At 43.7% G+C, this 20,240-nt stretch overlaps 1 protein-coding gene across 1 annotated transcript in view; it reads left to right on the top strand.

Moving 5' to 3' along the window:
• The window catches only part of NHEJ1 (non-homologous end joining factor 1), a 174,452-nt gene that overhangs the window by 26,376 nt on the left and 127,836 nt on the right, over positions 1 to 20,240 (top strand). The window contains exons 4-5 of the mRNA XM_083153736.1: positions 6,372 to 6,510; positions 9,004 to 9,062. Of these exons, the coding sequence (XP_083009862.1) occupies positions 6,372 to 6,510; positions 9,004 to 9,062 (198 nt within the window). The remainder of the gene's footprint in view (positions 1 to 6,371; positions 6,511 to 9,003; positions 9,063 to 20,240) is intronic.

Here is a 20,240-nt window from a genome sequence, read left to right as displayed (position 1 = left end):
AGAGGGAGGCCTAGCACTACCAAACTTAGTACTATACTCCAAAGCGCTTCTCAATCGCTACGCCATTGACTGGCTATTAGAATCAGACAAATTTTCTATATACAAACTAGACTGCGCACTATTTTACCCCTTATCGCCAGGGGCACTACTTCACACCCCCAAAGCACACATACCAAAACAAATCTATAACCACCTACTGTTTAAAGACACCTATGAGGCCTGGTGGGCGACGTGCAAAATCCTCAAAATATCCCCCCTAAGAACACAGTGGCTACCAATATGGGGAAACCCAACATTTTCCCCTGGAATGCAAAACCCAGCATTCAAACATGTATACCAAAAAGGCCTAAAACTGATATCCCAAGTATTCGACCCAGGTGGCAAAGTACTCAGTTACAATGAAATAAAATCAAAATACAATTTAAATGCACCAAGCATATTCCCCATAATGCAATTACTACACTACATAGCATCTCTACCCACTGACACACCAAACCCACAAGCCACATCTAAACTACAAAACATCATAACCAAGTTCGAAAGCGGACGGTTCAAAGTAAAATTAATCTATTCCGAACTATTTAAACCCAAAATCCCTGCACTACAAGAACAGACCAGGACACAATGGCTAAGGGATATTCCTTTATTAACAGACAAGGACACAATATTTAAATACATTAATGAAACGCTGCATATATTAAGGTCCTCAATGTTACAGGAAACACACATGAAGATAATACATAGAGCATATATATCTCCGGCACAGCGCAGCCACTTTGTTCCTGAGGAAACTGGATGTTGTCTGAAGTGTGGAATGGCCTCAGCAACGCTATTCCATAACCTATGGACCTGTGGAAAAATTAAGAAATTTTGGTATAATATAATAGATTATATCAATACCACACTGGATATCAAGGTGGCTCTACACCCCTTCCCCCTGTTGTTTGCCAACTTTGATGTCTGGGAGCTAAGATGCCAACAACTGAAAATGATACCGTTCTTAACTATAATGGTCACTGTGGCAAAAAAATTAATTATGAAGCACTGGCTACTCAGAAACCCCCCTCACTTAACTGAATTGATTCAAATGCTAACGCGAATACGTAACTATGATCAATATGATGTGAACCTGCACACCTCAACTCCTGTGAAACTAATGGAAAGGTGGGGCCCGCTGGCGGACCCCACTGACGATGCCAATGTGGCATAGAGCTATTGAAGTTTGAAAGCTTAAAGTATAATTGACATCATCCCCCAGAAGTGACGTATTAAAAGTATTAAAAATATGGATACCTCTAAATATGACTAGATAATAAGAGACTCAGAAAGTACGAATGTGGATCAACTACTTCCCCCCCCTGTTACCTTCCCCAAAACCTTTCCTTCCCTCTCTCAGACCCCTCCCCCCCCCCTTTACATTGTTATATAAGTGTTATAGCTGTTTCTCTAGTTTGTAAACTATAGCAGACTATATATCTACAGCAAAATTGATTAGAAGTTAGATGATGGATACTGTGAGGTAGAACTACACCAGTACGAAAATGACCCCCCTTTTCTTGTTGTCATATCTATTGTCTATTAATGTCAGTAACTGTATTATATCACTGCTGTATACCGAACTGTGCATTTTTCTGGATTATCACCCACAGCTGTAATACTGAAAATGCCAATAAAAATATTTGAAAAAAAAAAAAAAAAAAAGTGTCTCCACAACTACTGTATGGAAATATATAGTGATCAATATAGGAATAACATACACATAAATTAGCGTTAGATGGTGTAGGTTGACTTAAGGTCCATACACACTATGCGACTATGCCCAGCATGTATGGACAGCGATGATCACTATAATCGCTGTGGGGAAAGCCGCTCAGTGCATACACACTGAGCGGCTTTCCCCCTGCCTGGCGCTGACGGAGGGGGGGAAGACAAAGTTTCATAGCAGAGCCGTCCTGAAAGCCACTCATCTGCTGGTATAACCAGCAGATGAACGGCTTTCCCGGCGATGTTGCGGGAGCGCGCAGCAGCGCTCATTGCCAGGCCGTACACACTGGGCGGCTTTGAGCTGAAAGCCGCCAAACCTGCTGTTTTCAGCGACTTTCAGCTCAAAATCGCCCAGTGTGTATGGGCCTTTACTAAATGTCACCCGGACCCCATAACTGGGTCTGGCGCTGTCGTTTTGTGGCCCTCTTTGACCCTATGCAGCACCCACCAAGTGTTTAGGCACCTATCTGCCATTCTCCTGGGGTTTCCTGCCATTCTGAATCATGAGCACCGTTTTCTTGATTTTTTTTCTGTGGCGGAAGTCCCGGAGGCAATGGAGTCACGTTTGAAGGGGACACCCGGCCTGACATCCATCGCCTCTGGTAAACTCCAGCCCCTGCTCGCCAGCAAAAATACTTGATGAGAGCAGCGCTGCAGTGATCAGCAGCGCTGCTCCAGGAGCTCAGTGAGAGGAGGAGATGGGACTTCCTGTCACACGCAGAGCCCCTGTCTCCTCCTGACAGCCCTGCAGCCCGTCCAGCTCTCCACCTCCTACGATCTTCTGGCTCATGCCTCATGATATAGATGGATGCCTCTTTTATAGGTGAGAGGGGGCAGTTGTAGTGTGTGTTAAAGTATTTGTGTATTGTGTGTGTATCTATATAGAGCTGTGTTTATATACATGTGTTGCTTTGTGTGCATGTATGGGCTGATTGCGCATATGTGGCTGTGTTTACAGAGGTGTGTGTATACATGTGGGTGTATGTGCATATGTAGCTGTGTGTATATATGTGTTTGTGTGTGTATAATTGTGGGTGTATGTGCATATGTAGCTACTGTATGTGCATACATGTGTGTGTGTTGCTGTGTGTGTACATGTGGGTATATGTGCATATGTAGCTGTGTGTATACATGTGTCTGTGTGTGTGTAAGTGTCAGTTTCTACATGTGGGTGTATGTGCATATGTAGCTACTGTATGTGCATACATGTGTGTGTGTTGCTGTGTGTATACATGTGATGTATGTGCATATGTAGCTGTGTGTAATCATGTGTTTGTGTGTAAGTTGCAGTGTATAATTGTGGGTGTATGTGCATATGTAGCTACTGTATGTGTATACATGTGTGTGTATGTGGCAGTGTTTATTCATGTGGTTTTATGTATGTATGTGGCTGTGTATATATTTGTGTCCCTGTGTGGCTATGTGCGTGTGTGTGTGTGTATGTGTGTGACGTGTGCCTATGTGGGTGTGTCTGCATATTAGGATGGATAACCAATAGTCTTAAGAAATACTGTTTTTTTCATGTGTGTGTGTGTGTGTGTGGGGGGGCAACATCACACTTTCGCCTCCGGGCCTCTGTTATAAACTTACGCCACTGATTTGTTTCATATGGCCCGCTCTGTTGGTTAGCTTTGCATGTTCCCCCAGCCTATCAGCACGTAGACTGCTCTATTTATACCAGGAGCTGCAGATTATATTGGTGTGGATTATTAAATAGACAGTCAATAGGTGAACATACAATAGGCTGACAGGGTCAACATGAAAAGGTAGACACATGAAAAATTTGACATGCGGTTTTCATGTTTTTTTTATGTTAATGTTGATGCTTGTAGACATGGACCCCCAATTAGTGTAACGTGTACCCTTGCTTCGCTCACAGTGCTTCGGGCCTGGTTCCTCACACTTTACCGTTCTTAGCTGTAGTCCACATGGATGGTAAAGTATGAAAAAAGTCCAAAATATTTTTTTTTTAAATGGTGAAAAACACATGTTGACCTCTTGATGTGTACACTTTTCATGTTGACCTTTTTTATGTCCACCTTTGGACCGTGTCAACCTATTGCATGTGACATTTTGGTATCGACCTATTGACTGTCTAGACACTTTAGTTCTGACAACCGGTACCAGGAATATACATTGCCAGTACAACGTCTCTCTCAGTACATTGTCTTCTAGTTCCGTTCCTAGTTTGCTTCACAGCAGTCTGCCTCCATATTCCACCAAACCCGCCACACTGTATATATCAGTGCAGCCTACTTTAGTCATGCTCCGGCACCTACTTCCAGTGTTTCCTTCAGGCTGCTCCAATTGCCACAGTTTCAATATTAAAGTGTGTTGTTAACAGCATTTGATTAGTGTTCATTCTAGCACCTGCCATATTTGAAAACCCATACAGTTCCTCTTCCCTGCCTGGGGTGTCGCTGTCTGCTGTAGTGCTTGTAGCACAGTGGGGTCTGTATATCAGCACTGATATTCAAACTAGACCTGTGCTAGAAACACCACAGCAGACAGCGACACCCCAGGCAGGGAAGAGGAACTGCAATGGCTTTCAAAGATGGCGGGTGCTAGAATGAACACTATTTGTTTGTACATTAGAATGTTCACTTAAACAGGGCCGTAACTAGGGGGGGGCTGGGGGGTCACGCACACCGGGCGCTGGAGGTGAGGGGCGCTGTGAGGCGCGGTGACAGGTGTTGCTGACGGCGATGCTGTGAACCCGGCATCGTTGAATATGCTAGCCCCGCCCCCCGCCTCTATTGACATCAAACGGCGCAACGTGGTGACGCCACACTGCGCACCCTTGTCCTGCCGCCCGACTCCCTCCCGCCTCCAGCGCTGAGCAGAGGATGCCACCCCGCCGTCGCCACTTGCCAGCACACCGGGTAGGAGCCAGCCTGAGCAACGTCAAGGGGGGGGGTCTCCGGCGCCAGGGACAAGGCGTCATTTGGTCCGGTCCCCCCTGTCAGCTGCTAACTAAGCAGCGGGGAATAAACGCTGTGCGCATGCGCACAGCATCTATTCCCGCAGCCAGGGGGCTGGGGGCATGGCTAGAGGCTCACAGAGCCCCCCCCGAAAATTTCAGCAGCATCACTGGGGGGGGGGGGGGGGGGCACCGAAAGACTGCCTTGCCCCGGGCGCCGGAAACCCTAGTTTCAGCCCTGACTTAAATAAACGTCTTCAGCAGAATAATAGGCCATGAATACATTCTTAATAGCAATAATTAGTAATAGCAATAATTAGTCATAGTAAATTTTCTTAATAACAATAATTTGTCATATTTAAGTTACAATTAATTTTACTATAATACAGTTAATGCTTGAGTCTTCTTGCCTGCACTGCAGTGTTTTCATTCTCCATTGTCTTTACATTATGGATTACAGTCTCCGCTGTGAGCGCTCAGTAATCCAAATGGACTGCATAGTGAATTATTTGTGTTGCATTGCTTCCCCATTTATTTGCCTGGGATTACATTTATACTGTGGGGTGAGACAGTGTCCTTTCCCAAAGGATGAACTAAAGGTGCATACACACTGTACAATTTTTTTGACCAACTTTTTTGACCAATTTCGTTCATTTCGGCCATTCTGAACGAAATTGGTCAAAATATCTTTCAGTGCGTTTGCGACGAACGACGAATGATGATGCGTATACCCTCCAGTTGTTCATCCTCAAGGTTGTTCGGCAACTGTGCATGCAGCTCAATTTGGATATCTTTCAAAAAGAGCCTATAAACTGTAGCTAGATCTTTCGTCTTTCGTCAACATCTTTCGTCCAGGACACTTGGTTCAAGGGAAATGTCTTTCAATGAAATTGGTCAAAAAAATTGTACAGTGTGTATGCACCTTAAGATAAAAGTTGACTGATAAACATAGCAAAAAATAATAAAATAAAATATGAAGATGAACTTGCTTATTTTTTTCTACTTTCTAGAGTTTCTGCTTTACTTCTGCTAACAAAAATGGGACAACTAGTGTGTGTTTTATATCACATTGGAACACTAGAGGTCACTATATCTTTAGTAACGAACTATCAACTTGATGACATTTCTTCATCTATTAATACTTGTGGCCCGGGAATGGAAACTGCACAATGCTTTATGTGTTTGGGTTCTGGATAAAAATTAAAAAACTAAAAATTGACGTACAATTCGATAAGCAGCACTTTGGAATATACATTCTAACCCACTTGTATATTTACTGCTCTGGATTAATTCCATTAACCTCTATATTCATATAGCTGTTAACAAATAATGTATAATATTTAATCACCTTTTTTTCCATGCTGAAAGACAGTGATTTGCTATTGGTGTTTATACAGAAGTGACTAAGACTCTCTCATACCCTCTGGCCTTTTGTAAAACTTCATGTTGTGTAACATATGGTTAGATATAGGTTGTCTATGGCTGACAGGGCATGCTGGGATTTCTGGTCCCAGAACAACTAGAAATCCACATGTTGCTTATAGCTAAATGGATATATGCATTAACAACATATATCACACTACTCTATTCTTATTTTCTTTCTATACCTATCAAGTGGTATATAATTATTTTCTCATTGTATTTATAAAAAAACACATCCTCTGTCTCTCCTGTGTTTGATTGGCAGGCATGCCGCCACTTACTACGGCCTCTGCTTTCCATGACTAAGGCTCTGGAGTGTCAGTGCCTACAGCTGGGTGCTCTGCTGGGGAGAAAGGACGCAGAGATTCAGGATTACCAGGACAGTGGAGCAGTGCTGACTCGGAGTAAGTAGCTCTTCACACAGAGGACTTTCAGTGCTTATTTTGTGTTCATATTTGAAGTAAAATATATTTACACTGACTTACTCATTTAGAATTGAAAATTATAGTTTATTTCCTTCCACATCATATCAGGAAGATATTCCCACTTCCCACATCTTTATGACATTTTCATCTCATTTAGCTGCTGTAAATCATTGCCAATTTCCCAGTCTATGAAGTCAGTTTCTGCTGTCGACTAATCTGAAAGTTTAATATTGCAGGCTCAGGGAGATGTAAGATAGAGAAGCACCCAGCTACTACTCTAGCAGACCAGTGAAAAAGAAAATATATTTTGTTCCATATAACATAGTAACATAGTAATCAAGGTTGAAAAAATACTTTAGTCCATCGAGTTCTAGTGTTCATTCTAGCACCTGCTATCTTTGAAAACCCATGCAGTTCCTCTTCCCTGCCTGGGGTGTCAAACCAGACCTGTGCTAGAAACACCACAGCAGACAGCGACACCCCAGGCAGGGAACAGGAACTGCATTGGTTTTCAAAGATAGCGGGTGCTAGAATAAACACTAGAGTTAAACCTATTTGACTTGTAACTACTGACTTCTGTAAGCAGGGCCGGATTTGTGAGGCACGGGCCTTGGGGCGGCACCAATTTAGGGCGGCACAGCAGGCTAACTGAATAAATGAATAGCAGCTGGCAGAGTTGAGCTGTCAGCGGCGACTGACGAGCAGCGCCGCCGCCGACATAATTCATCATATGTCGGAGGCAGTGGCCTCATCACCCGCCACTGCCCACCCGCACGGTCATGCACATTACATAACCATCGCAGCGGTCCCACTGCGCGTCCGGACTCCGGAGGGCTCTGCCTCTTGGTGCGCTGAATGGCTGAGCTCATGCTCACTGCTGCTGGCGCCCATTGGCTACTCTATACACACAGCCTATTGGCTGCTGTGTATACAATGGGCGGGTACAGCAGCTGAGCTGAGCAGCGCGCCCGTCCCTGCCCTGCTGCGATGTGACAGACTGTCGGTGTGTGCTAAGCTTAATCCTCCACCTCCCTGCCTCCCTCCCTCCAGGTCCTCAGTACACTGAGCAGCAGTCCAGACTGCTTAAAAAAAATATTGAGGTGGGCTAAAGTTACAATTTATTTAAATATATATATATATATATATATATATATATATATATATATATATGATGTGAGGAAGAATGTTTCAGGGCTAGGATGCCCTTTTTTCCAGACAACTTGGCAAGTTAGGACTTTAATAATGATTATATTAAAATAGGGGGGGGCGGCCAAAAATGTTGTGCCTAGGGGCGGCCTGATCCCTAAATTCGCCCCTGTCTGTAAGTCGTATCTAAAAGATTCCCTCAGTGACCAAAAATGTATCCAGTTTTGACTTAAATTCATTAACAATAGTTGCTATAACTACCCCCACTGGCAGTTCCAGAATTTTACATCTCTAATGGTGAAGAATCCTCTTCTGAATTCAGTACGGAATTTATTTTCCTCGAGCCTCAGCACATACCGCGTGTCCTAAGTATAGGCCTGTTAGTGAACAAATCATCTCCCAGTTCCATATGATTCCCATTTTTTTATTTGAATATGCTAATCATATGTCCTCTCAGCCTCCATTTCTCCAGCCTGGTTAATCTATCTTTGTATTCTAGTGATTCGAGTCCTTTTACTAGCTTAGTTGCCCTTCTCTTACCTGTTCCAATTCATTTATGTCCAATTCATTTATGTCCTTGGAACACAGTATTCCAAGTGTGGTCTCACCAATGCCTTGTAAAGAGGCACTATCACATTGGCATCCCTTGAATCCATTCCCCTTTTAATGCATCAATGCAATATTAAACTGCTTTTTCCACCTCTCCGCCCACCTTTCCAGTGTAGTGTATCCTCATCCTCTCCTGAGTTAATTTCCTTACTCAATTTTATGTCGTCGGAAATATATTTATATAAAAATATATCCAAAGTGAAGAACCGGCACTCCAAAGGTTAACGGGCTGGTATAGATGCTCAGGTGCCTTCCAAAGATCTAGAGAAACAACTCAGGGACATAGATGCAGACAGACGCGGCACTCTGAGTCATAAATCCCATGAAAAAATGGTGCTTTAATGGGCAATGTTTCGGGGGAACCTCCCCTTTCTCAAGCCAAACCACAAGAGGTTGTTGTTTGGCTTGAGAAAGGGGAGGTTGCCCCGAAACATTGCAGATTAAATCACCATTTTTGCACAGGATGTATGACTCAGAGTGCAGCGTCTGTCTGTCTGCACTTATATGTGTGTGTATATATATATATATATATATATATATACTGAATGTGTAAACATATATATGTATGTATGTATATGTGAGCCCGCTCAAAGCAAAAGCTTTGAAAGCTAATTTCTCTAGATAGATAGACAAAGTTGTCATATAGTGTATGGATCACTGTTTTAGGGATTTACTTGCACTATATTTTGTAAATCTGTTAATATGATTTTTCAACAGGTCGTTTGAGAACTGAGCCTTTCGATGAAGAGTCGTTCCATCAAGCTTTTTTGGGCGAGGTAAGCAAGATTTACATCCAGCAGTCCAGTATGGTGGTGATGCTGAAGCGAGACTAGCCGGTTCCAGCAGTGTCTTTGGCTAGTAACACTGCTTCTCTAACTGAAATAATAATAATGGCTTGTTACATATTAATGTAGAAATGTTTGATTTTTATGTTTAGTAAATGTACACTACACACACAAGCTACTAGTAATAGCCACAAATGTAAAGCAGACTTCCTGTCTGTTTGGGGGCACAGTAGTAGTGGAAGGAAGTGAGGGGAATAGTAGTGTTTAACATGCTCCCAGCTGACATCTCTTGTTTTAAGATCCATTGGTGCTTTTCTAAATCTTGAAAAGTTTTGGAAAAGAGATAAATAATAGTTGCTTTTAAAGTGTGTCAAACAATTTGGATTTTTTTGTCCATCAATCTGCAACTGCCAGCAAACATAAAGTAGTAGGCTGCATGGTTTGCTTCCCCCTCCCTCCCCTCCTCGCAGAAAAACGTACTACCCCCTACACCAGTGGTTTCCAAACTGTGCGCCATGGCACACCCTGGGGTGCCTTGGGACACGTGCAGGGGTGCCTTGGCTTGGTGGTCCATGAGTATTTCAAATTCATATTGGTCAGTGAATCATGTTCCTTACCACATAACTAACCCTAATGATGACATATAAACACAATTTACTTAATTTATTATTTTAATGGGGTGCCATGAAAAAAATTCTGATACCATAGGGTGCCGTGATTCAAAAAAGTTTGGGAACACCTGCCCTACACTAACCTTATAGCACATATTCACAACACCACATATTGCCCCCCTCTCCGCACTACATCCCATTTTCACAGCACATAATGCCCACAGAAACATATCCTGCCTCCCTCACAGCATCACATACTGTCCTCTTCACAGCACATAATGCCCCCTCACAGAAACATATCCTGCCTCCCTCACAGCGTCACATACTGTCATCGTCACAGCACATAGAGCACCCCTCACAGCACCACATCTGCACCACATACTGTGCTCTATACAGAAAATAATGCTCCCTGTGCAGCACCTCATACTAAACCACATCCTGCCTTCTTCACAGTATCACCTACTGTCCTCCTCTCAGCACATAATGCTCCCCTTATAACACACATACCGCCGCCCCTCACAGCACCACATTTTGTCTTTTTCTCCTCACAGCACCACATACTGCTCTCCTTAAATCAGGTGTTACTCCCTTCTGACTCCAGCAAGCTCACCTGCATAACTTGTCTTGAGTCTTGTTTCCGGGTTGGTTGTGCCATTCGTCAGTGCCGTCGTCCTGATGGCTGTTCTGAACTGACTCATATCTTGTTGTCTGTCCTCTGTTCTGGTTTGAAGACCGCAGTGAAAAGCACAGGCCAGGTGGAGTGTTCCAGACCAAAACTACCCCCCCTTCCCCCCCCTTGTATCTGCCTATGGTTGAGTCGACCATTTTCTTTTTGTGACTGTAGTGGCAATTAATTCATGCTAAGTTGTTTGCTCTCACTAAAGCAAGGTTTTAACATTTATATTTAGATATTTCTATCTATGCAAGTGTACATATTTGTATATATGAATGTCACTAAAGGTGATTTTAACCTTTTGAAAATATGTATGTTTACATAAAAGAATCCTCTCAACCTCCATTACCTGCATTGTACGCTATCTCTTGGCACTGAGTTCATCATGGCTCATGCAGTAGTAGGTGCTTGTGATAGTGTTGAGAAGTTGAGGGTGTACCAGTTATGCAGTGGAGGAAGTACCAGTACAGGCAGTAAGGGCAGTAAGGTACTACTACTAATTTTTTAAAGATTTTATATTAGGCAGTGTGTGTTTCAGGTTTTGTGCTTATCTAATGTGAATTAAATAATGTAAATAAACTGAATAAGAACGTAATGCTTTTAGTAATTGGAGCAGCTGCATCACCATCTTTTTTTTTTTGAATAAACGTTTTCTTTATTTTCAACATAAATAAAGACAAGTTTGCACTGTTGAATACAATCAGGTAGATCCATTATGCCCAAAATGGCAGAAGTCCAATAGTTATCATGGCAACATTGAATAAAGTAGTATACATACATTGGCGTAATACATTTTGCTTTGTCGTTATCCGACAAAACCTCATGTCAATTTATCAACCAAATCTGAAATATGGGTTATTCCTATACAACATATCTTATTACAGAGCAGTTTTAACTTCCCAAGTTCCGTCCTTGGTTCCTGTAATATAACTCACTAGTCGGACCCATCTGCCCCTTAAACACTATCCTATACCTTACATTTATAACTAACAATAGAAAGATAGAGAAAGATGAAAAGAGACAGAGGAGGAAAGAAGGGGGGGTGGGGGGAGGGGGGGGGTGTCAAATTGCGAGTAGGAGAGCTGTTTCAATTCCTATTAGCTTTTCTAATTCTCATATTTCGGTGGGTTCAAATAAATATCGTTTCGCCAATTCCTGCGCCTGGATAAGAGGCGCGCTTCTTAATGTTTTGGGAAGAGGTGGTCTTTACAGCTTGGACAATGGAGCTGAGTTGGCTCACTACAATATTTCACAACGCGAGATACTGCGTGTTGAAGCTATGTTTTACTAGGGACCAAGACTGATGCTCCGCATATAAGTAAATTTTCGATTGAGTGCCCTCATCTAGGGTAAGTATATATCTTTCCCATTTCCTGCGGAAGTTGGAACCACTTGACGGAGAAGTAGTTGACAAATATTTCCGATCATAGTACATTTGTTGTATTGTCATCCTATGTAAATCGGCTAGTCTCGGGCTGGTTTTGGCAATCCAGTGCTTGAGTATCAGTTTTTTTGAAATCGTAAAGATGATCGCAAGCAGTGGAATCACCTCTCTATGCTGAGCCATGTCCAGCCACCCCTCAAAGTTGATGCACAGACAGGCCTTAGGGTTTGGCGCAACTTTTACATGAAGCTGGGAGTTAATAAACACAAATAATTTGTTCCAATACCTTCTAATCTTGGAGCATTCCCAGAAGCAGTGTAAGAGTGAAGCCGCTACTGTCCCACATTTTGGGCATCGCCCTTCGTCGTCTGTAATAAAGTGTGCTCTTGTGTTAGGAGACATATAAGCTCTATGTACTGTCTTCAGGTGTACTTCCTGTAGGTAAGCTGAGTGCAGAGCCTTCATCGTGGCCACAAACCCCCCCACCAGGTCCCCAGGGGATCGGATCTCAACGATATCGTGGTGCCATCTGTCTGCCAGTTTGGTCATGTATGTTGCCGCAGGAATGTTGGCTAAGTGTGTATATATATTTTTCAATTTGTAGGTTTGGGTTTCCCATTTTTTCAGTGTTTTAAGGATTACATCTGTTGATGACGATTGGGTTTGTGTGAGTTGTAGGGATTGTACATAGTGGCGTACTTGTAAGTACATGAAAAAATTGGAATTAGGCAATAGATATCGCTCTCTCAGATCACTGAACTGGACAAGGGCACCGCCTGGATCAAACATTTGATTGGCTGAAGTCAAGCCTTTTTCCCTCCATTGTAGAAAGGCGGCATTATGCAGTGAGGGAACAAAAGCCGGATTACCCCACAGATTCACATATGGTGTGGCATTATGTCGTCCTTTTAGTTTTTTATTAAGTAGGGTCCATCCTAAGTAAGTATCATGAAACAATGGATGATTCAGAATTTCTGTTGGGATAAGTTTTTTCGCGGAATGAAGTAGGGCGTTTGGCGAATATGGGTGAAAGGCACATCTGTCCAATTCTAAATTTGTGTAGTTACTTTGTTCTAGCATCCAATCTGCTGCATATCTCATAAGGATAGCTAGGGAGTAGGAGTATACGTCTGGGATGCCTGACCCCCCTTCCTCCTTGGATAAAGCTAATTTAGAATATGCTATTTTTGGTTTTTTCCCTTGCCATATGAAGCGCAAAATGGCACTTCTTAATTTTTGGTTATCTTTTTTGGTTATGACAAAGGGTAGTAGTTGTAGTACATAAAATATTTTAGGGAAAATGATATTCTTTATCACAGCTATTCGCCCGACCAGTGAAATTGGTAGGTCTTGCCATCCGTCTAGTTTTGTAAGTATAGTGGAAATGGTTTTTGTCAGGTTTAGTTGGTAGATATCATGGGGTGACTTGGGAATTAAAATGCCGAGATATTTGAAGTGTGCCTGGGTGATTTTTAGGTGTGTGGTCATGGACAGTGCTTGTATATCGTTCTGTGGCATGTTAAGGGGTAAAAGTTCTGATTTAGTGACGTTAATTTTGTATCCTGCTCTGCTTCCGAATAGGGTAATGAGACGGAGAATCTCAGGTATGGAATTTTGGGGGTCTGATAAGAATAGAAGCATATCATCGGCGAACAATGCAATTTTCACCTCCTTGTCTCCCACCCTTATGCCCTTGTAACTGCTTGATGTTCTCAGCATCATCGCCAGAGGTTCCAACGCTATGGCGAACAGTAAGGGTGAGAGCGGGCATCCCTGTCTCGTGCCTTTTTCTATAATGAAGGGGTCAGACAAAAACCCATTACACGCTACTCGAGTTTGGGGTTTGTAATATAGTAATTTAATGATATTAATGAAGGCTTCGGGGAACTTAAATTTAGATAGTGTGTTATACAGGTGTGACCACTCTATAAGGTCAAAGGCCTTCTCGGCGTCTAGTGATAGTATAGCATTGTGTATGTGCGGAGATGATCTTTGAGAGGCTGTTAAGACTGCCATTACTTTTCGAACGTTAACTACTGAGTGCCTCCCTGATATGAATCCCGTCTGATTGGCATGAATTATCTGCGGCATTATAATTTTTAATCTATTTGACACAATTTTGGCTAGGAGCTTATAATCTAAATTAAGCAATGAAATCGGGCGATATGATCCCGGGAGGGACAGGTCTCTATCAGGTTTAGGGAGGATTTTAAGGGTAGCGGGGGGTTATGTTTTGTGATCATATCATTAAAGGCCTGTGTAAGTATTGGAGTTATAGTGGGAGCTAGTAGTTTGTAAAACTCTCCGCTGTAACCGTCCGGGCCTGGGGCCTTGTTCGGCTTCAAGTATTTAATTGCTTCCGCTACTTCTGCTTCTGTGATTTCTGCTATCAGCGAGTTAGACATTTCAGGTGTGAGGGTAGGGTATTGTAGGGTTTCCCATTCTGGGGTGAGGGGAGGGTTATGAGTTTCTGTCCCTTCTTGTGGTGTTGAGGAATCGGTATTAGGGATGGCGGAGGTGTAAAGATCTTTGTAGAATTGTTGCATGGTCTCGGCAATCTGGGTATTTGACTCGGTCATTACTCCGTTAGGTTTACGAAGTGGGTGAACTATCGCGGGTTTATAGGAGCCCTTTAATAGATTAGACAGTAGGGTTCCCACTTTATTACCAAACCGATGAAATTTATAATTTACTGTAAAAAGGTACCTGTCACCCATATCCGCCAAATATTCATCGAAGTGTGTCTTCGCTAGGAGATAGGCCTGTTTATGTGCCGGTGTTGGAGAGGTTTTGAAAGTAGAAAAGGCAGAAGTTAGTTCCGCCTGCAGGGTAATATATTTTTTAGAATATATCTTATTTGTCGCTGCCGTGAAGGATACTATAGATCCTCTTACTACTGGTTTTAGGGCCATCCAGAATAGAGTGGGGTTTGACTCTCTCATTTCTTTATTATCTGTGCAATAGTTTAGGATCGACTTTTCTACAAGGGCCTTAAATTTTGGGGAAGCAGTGAATCTAGAGGGGAATCTCCATAATTTATTGCTGCCAGGTTCATCAGGCAATTGAATATGCGCTGTCACCATGGCGTGATCTGAGAGAGCTATGGGTCCAATGTTAGATTTGGTCAAGAGTGGGAAAATTGTGAGCGAGACAAATATATAGTCGATGCGGGATAGGGACCCATGCGCGGAGGAGAGGCATGTGTAGTCCCTTTCTATGGGGTGGTGTGCTCTCCACACGTCCACCACCTGCAAGGAGTCTTGCAATAGTTTTAGACCAACTTTTGGTGTGTTAGAGGATGAGTGTTTACCTGATGATCTGTCAAGTAATGGGGACATTACCATGTTGAAATCTCCCCCTATAATTAGATTCTCGGTTGCATGGGGGGTTAATAGAGCTAAAATTGACCTTACAAATTGTTTTGAGTATGGTGTGGGTGCATACATGTTGACCAAGGTGTATTTTTTGCTGGCAATAGAGACAGATGACACCACGTACCTTCCATTTACATCTGTCTTAGTTGACAATATTTCCATTGGGAGATTCCGTTTTGCCAAAATCACTACTCCTCGAGCTTTGGACGTGTAAGGAGAGGATGCGACCACGACCCAGCCCAGCATCTGCAGCTTTGAAGTTTCTGCCAATGTAAGGTGCGTTTCCTGTAAGAAAGCTATGTCTATATTATTTTTGTTTAAATATATTAGAATTTTTCTCCGCTTCATGGGCGAATTGATGCCACCCACATTCCATGTACATATGGTCAGGTCAGGCATGGCTCAGCATAGAGTGCGGTTGTGGGGTCATGACCCCATCCCACCTCATGAGAAGACAAAAGCATTAGTACGCATCTAGATAGCTCAAAAAACACAACATATATCTTATTTGCCTTAAACTTTAGTTTGACGTAAGGAGATGGAGAGAGGGGGGGAGGTAAGAAAAGGAGGGTCAGAAAGGGGAGAAATAGAAAAGGCATGTAGAAGAATATCCACATAATAACAACAATTGCTCTAAGGGCAAGTGCCCTAGAGTGAACTTCCGAACAACAATATAATAAATTGAAGTAAGACTAATAACCGGCGTCTCACTCCGTCCATCCGCCCCACACTGGCTCTGCTGAAGAGAAAGGGAGGGGGGGGGGGGAGGGGGGGTGGGAATGGGTGGGGAAGAGGGTCTAGGTATGAATTATCGTCAGATGTTATAGCTCATGGTTAAGCTGTGAACGAAGAAAGAATGGTGAGGGGGGGGGGGGGGTGAGAGAGTTTTTATGTGGAGGCGGTGATGTAACATCTTCAGCATCTTGTATTTATATCTAAGGTATAAGGTGCGTCCCAGATTTTGTTGGAAGGGTTGCCTCAAATAGAAAAGATGTCAAGTCTTGTGATAAGCTTCTTGAGGCTTGGGGTACCAACTGGTGAAAACAGTTAAAGTTCCTCAGGCAACATAATTTTGGCGCCTTCTGAACCATGCAGTCTTTTGTCTAATAAGTTTAGACTCAGGAATTAGGATTCCTCTTTTTGATAGGGTATTGCTGCAGGTCCTTTGTGTTTTCTGTCAGGGGTAACCGAGTCTGGGATGGCGTCTGGGCGCTGGTTTCAAATTTTAGAGAGAAAAGAGTGGGTGGGTGAGGGACCCAACTTTAGGGGGCAATGTCAGTAATGTCTTCCGCTGTTTTAGCGTGGGATAATTCTCGCATGTATGCCTCTGCATCTTTGGGCGTGGAAAAATCTTTAAAGCTGGTGCCGTCATATATACGTAGCTTTGCAGGGTATAATAAGCCAAATCTTCGACCATCGGTGGCCAATTTAGAGCATAGGGGTGAGAAGGCTTTCCTCATTTTGGACAACTCCGCGGAGTAATCCTGAAAAACGTGAAGTCTGTTTCCTTCCCATGCAAGGTCTTTTATCTTTCTGGAGGCTGCCCAGATTTCTGCCTTGTGGAGGTAGTTCATGCATTTAAATAATGTAACTCTGGGTCTTGGTCTGGAGGGGGTGGGTGGGGGGCCTACTCTGTGCACCCTTTCTACCACCATATCCTGGCACGCTGCTTCTATTTGAAGTAAGGCAGGTAGAGTATTCCTGACAAAGTGGGCTAACGCCGGCCCCTTAATGGATTCAGGTAGCCCCACCAGTCTTATATTGTGTCTGCGCGACCTGTTCTCCAGGTCCTCCACTCTGTTCCACAACTGGTAATTCTCAGTGTTGAGCCTCTTTATATCTTTTTGTATGTCATAAACATCATGTGTGACAGCACCTATTTGCTGTTCTGTCGCTACCACCCTATGCGTGAGCTGTTGCAGCTGCTGTGTAATGTCTGTGACCGCTTTATTAAGCAGAGGTGTCATGGCGGCGTTAATGGCTTCCACTACATCGTGGTAAGTTACAGGTCCCTCTGTCCCCACACTCACTTGGCTTCTGGGCTGAGCGTCTCCTCCCGCCACCTTCTTGTGTGCTGGAGTCGTTCTGTCCCCTTTCTCAGCTGGCGCCATGTCTTCAGCCGTCCTGCGGCGTTCTGGGCGCGGCTGTTGGGCATGCTGAGGCGCATAGTGCGCCGGAGGTCCCGTCTGGCTTGTTGCGCGCTCCATCTGTTCGGCGGGTGCTGGGGGTATAGCGGGGAGGGTGTACGGCAGCAAAGAGGCTCCAGGAGCCGTGTATAAGAGCCCAAATGCGAGGCGGTGAACGGAGCTGCGGGACGGAGCTCCCTACTCCATCAAGCCGGAACCGGAAGTCCTGCATCACCATCTTATTATAGAGTATTAGTGTTCATTCTAGCACCCGCTATCTTTGAAACCCCATGCAGTTCCTCTTCCCTGACTGGGGTGTCGCTGTCTGCTGTGGTGTTTCTAGCACAGGTTTGGTTTGCTACAGACCACACTGTGCTAGAAGCACTACAGCAGACAGCATGGGTTTTCAAAGATAGCGGGGGCTAGAATGAACACTAGACTATGGTCACATTAACAATCAGCTGTTTACATACCATGCTATACAATTTGGTCTTAAAATGTGTTATATTGATCCTAAGTACTAAGGCCCTGATTCTAGTTTACTCTGTAAGCTGCGAAGATCGTACCTTCCCAGGCACCAGAGATGCCACCCTACCGAACGTTCGCGAGGAGATGTGTAACAAATACATGTTGATGTGTTGGAGGCCATCAAAAGATTTCTCCTGGCTTTTCAAATAGAAGTCAGTGGGAACTGACTTTTGATTGCGAGTGCCGGGACGAAGAGGACATCAGCTGCCTGCTCCTACCACACATCGTCCCACCCGTGCACCCATGGAAATGCCCAGCGTTTTCATGTAGACACCCATAAAACATTGGTTGTTTCCATGGGCATCACCCATCCCCGCCACCATCTGCCCCAACCCTTGCGAATGGCTCGGCGATTATGCAAGCAGCTGAAGCCATTCACAAAGGGGAGCTACACATGTGCTTAATATACCGGGTTGGGATTGTTTGGTCTACAGCATGTTGGTGGACAAGCATTAGGTCGACACAGTTAGGTCGACATGGGGAAAGATCAACATGGTTCTAGGTCGACTTGGGTTTAGGTCGACAGGTCAATAGGTTGACAGTCAAAAGGTCGACATGGGGTTTGTCACTGTTTTTTTAACTGAATGTCGACACAGTTTCCAGTGCACCCCTTCCCAACACATTGCTCGCTTCGCTCACTATACTGTGTCTTGCACACTATTTTATTCTCCCACCATGTCCTAGTGGATGGTAAGGCATGAAATACCACCTTTCGGCACATGTCGGCTCAAAAAACAGTGAAAAAGCCCATGTCGACCTTTGTGACTGTCGACCTATCGCTTGTGTGAACCTAATGACCTGTCGACTTAAACCCATGTCGACCTTAACCCATGTCGACCTAGAACCATGTTGACCTATCCCCATGTCGACCTAACGTGTCGACTCAATGCTTGTCGACCAACATACTGCAGACCCAATGACCGTATCCCAATATACCATGCGTATGCGCCGGGCCCCAAAAATCTGAAAAGGGCTGAATTCATCCTCGTCTGATTGAATTAGAATCGCCCCTTAGTACACTTTCAGCGATAATCATCAGCAAACCCACTAAGCCAAGACAGCCACTGAGGCAGGTGATGATCACCTGCAGTGATATACTGTACTGTAGTGATGCTCAGGGAAATAAATTGGCTGCGGACATCCTGTCCGCTGAAACAGCATATTGAAAGCTAAAATGTAATTACAGTACTGTATGCTGCTATTCATAGTTACTGTAAGATCCTAGTGAATTTACAGTATTGAGCAATCTGCATCCATGTGGAGACAGAAGAAAAATGGTGCTCAGTTACTGTGTGTATTCAGCGATACTGTATCCCAGCACTAATCTGTAAAGCATGTTATTTAACATACACTAAAGTAGTGCTTGCACTATATTACTGTACTGTATTTTATTGGAGACCTCACGCATTTGCAATAGTGATTTTCAAAAGACACACCAGGTGGGCGAACATAAGCATTACACTCGCCGGCAACTCCATATGCCACACTAAACCACTCTGCTCAACACTGCAACATAATATACCGCCCTATGACACGTCGCAGTGTATCTCATGTATCACTCTATGCCCCATAGGAAGGATAGATAAGCGTGGCTACATCTGTACTACACACTCCGGGAGTGGTGAAGCCAAAGTGACACCCACAAATCATCAAGTATTATGTCACAAGGGGATGGGGCCAGTCAAATTGGTAAGCCGGGTATTTCGACTCATCCCTACATGAGCCACTGTGTTTTTTTGTGAATTGATTAAAATAATATGATTTACTCTACCACCCCATAGAGGTGCACAGGAATTCAGTGTGCATAATTAAATATATATATTACAAACTGCTTGCATATCATATTTACTATTATTTCAGTACTTTTATGCTATGTCAGTAACTCCTTCATAATGCCAGTGACACTATATGCAAATTAGAAAGCAGAAGCAGATTAAACAGATAGTGGTGTAAATTGAGAAACTTTCCTCCTCGGTGGCTGGACCAATCACATTTTTTTATAATGATCCTGAAATATAAAGAACACATGTAAAGTCCAAACAAGTCCAATCCCTCCAGAGGAAATCCTATGGAACTCCGGATTTCCTCTGGAGGGATTGGACTTGTTTGGACTTTACCGTGTAACACTCAGAAGGAGCAGTACCGGCTGTCCCGGGCATCAGCCCTGCTCACCCATGCTTGTTTGAGAACTCAGATTTCTGTCTGGTTCTCCACTATCCACGGTAACATGCCACTCGGTTCATTTCACATCCAGTTTTTATATGTATATGTTGTATACATGTATATGTAGTCTTATTTACTCCACTGGCAGCTGCGGGTTGGCAATCTTGAGGGTCCAAAGGTGCCATCAGTCCAGGTGGCAGATACAACTTGGCTGAGCTCATCCCTGTAATGTAGGAGGAGTGGAGTGGAACAGGGTTTCACCACACTTAGCATGCAGCGGTGGGTACTGAGATTATGGTGTGCTAACTGT

This window comes from Crinia signifera, chromosome 7 (assembly GCF_055691185.1).
Source record: "Crinia signifera chromosome 7, ASM5569118v1, whole genome shotgun sequence".
NCBI classification, from domain to species: domain Eukaryota; kingdom Metazoa; phylum Chordata; class Amphibia; order Anura; family Myobatrachidae; genus Crinia; species Crinia signifera.
The sequence above is the reverse complement of the archived record's forward strand: the minus strand, read 5'-3'. Positions and strand labels throughout refer to the sequence as shown.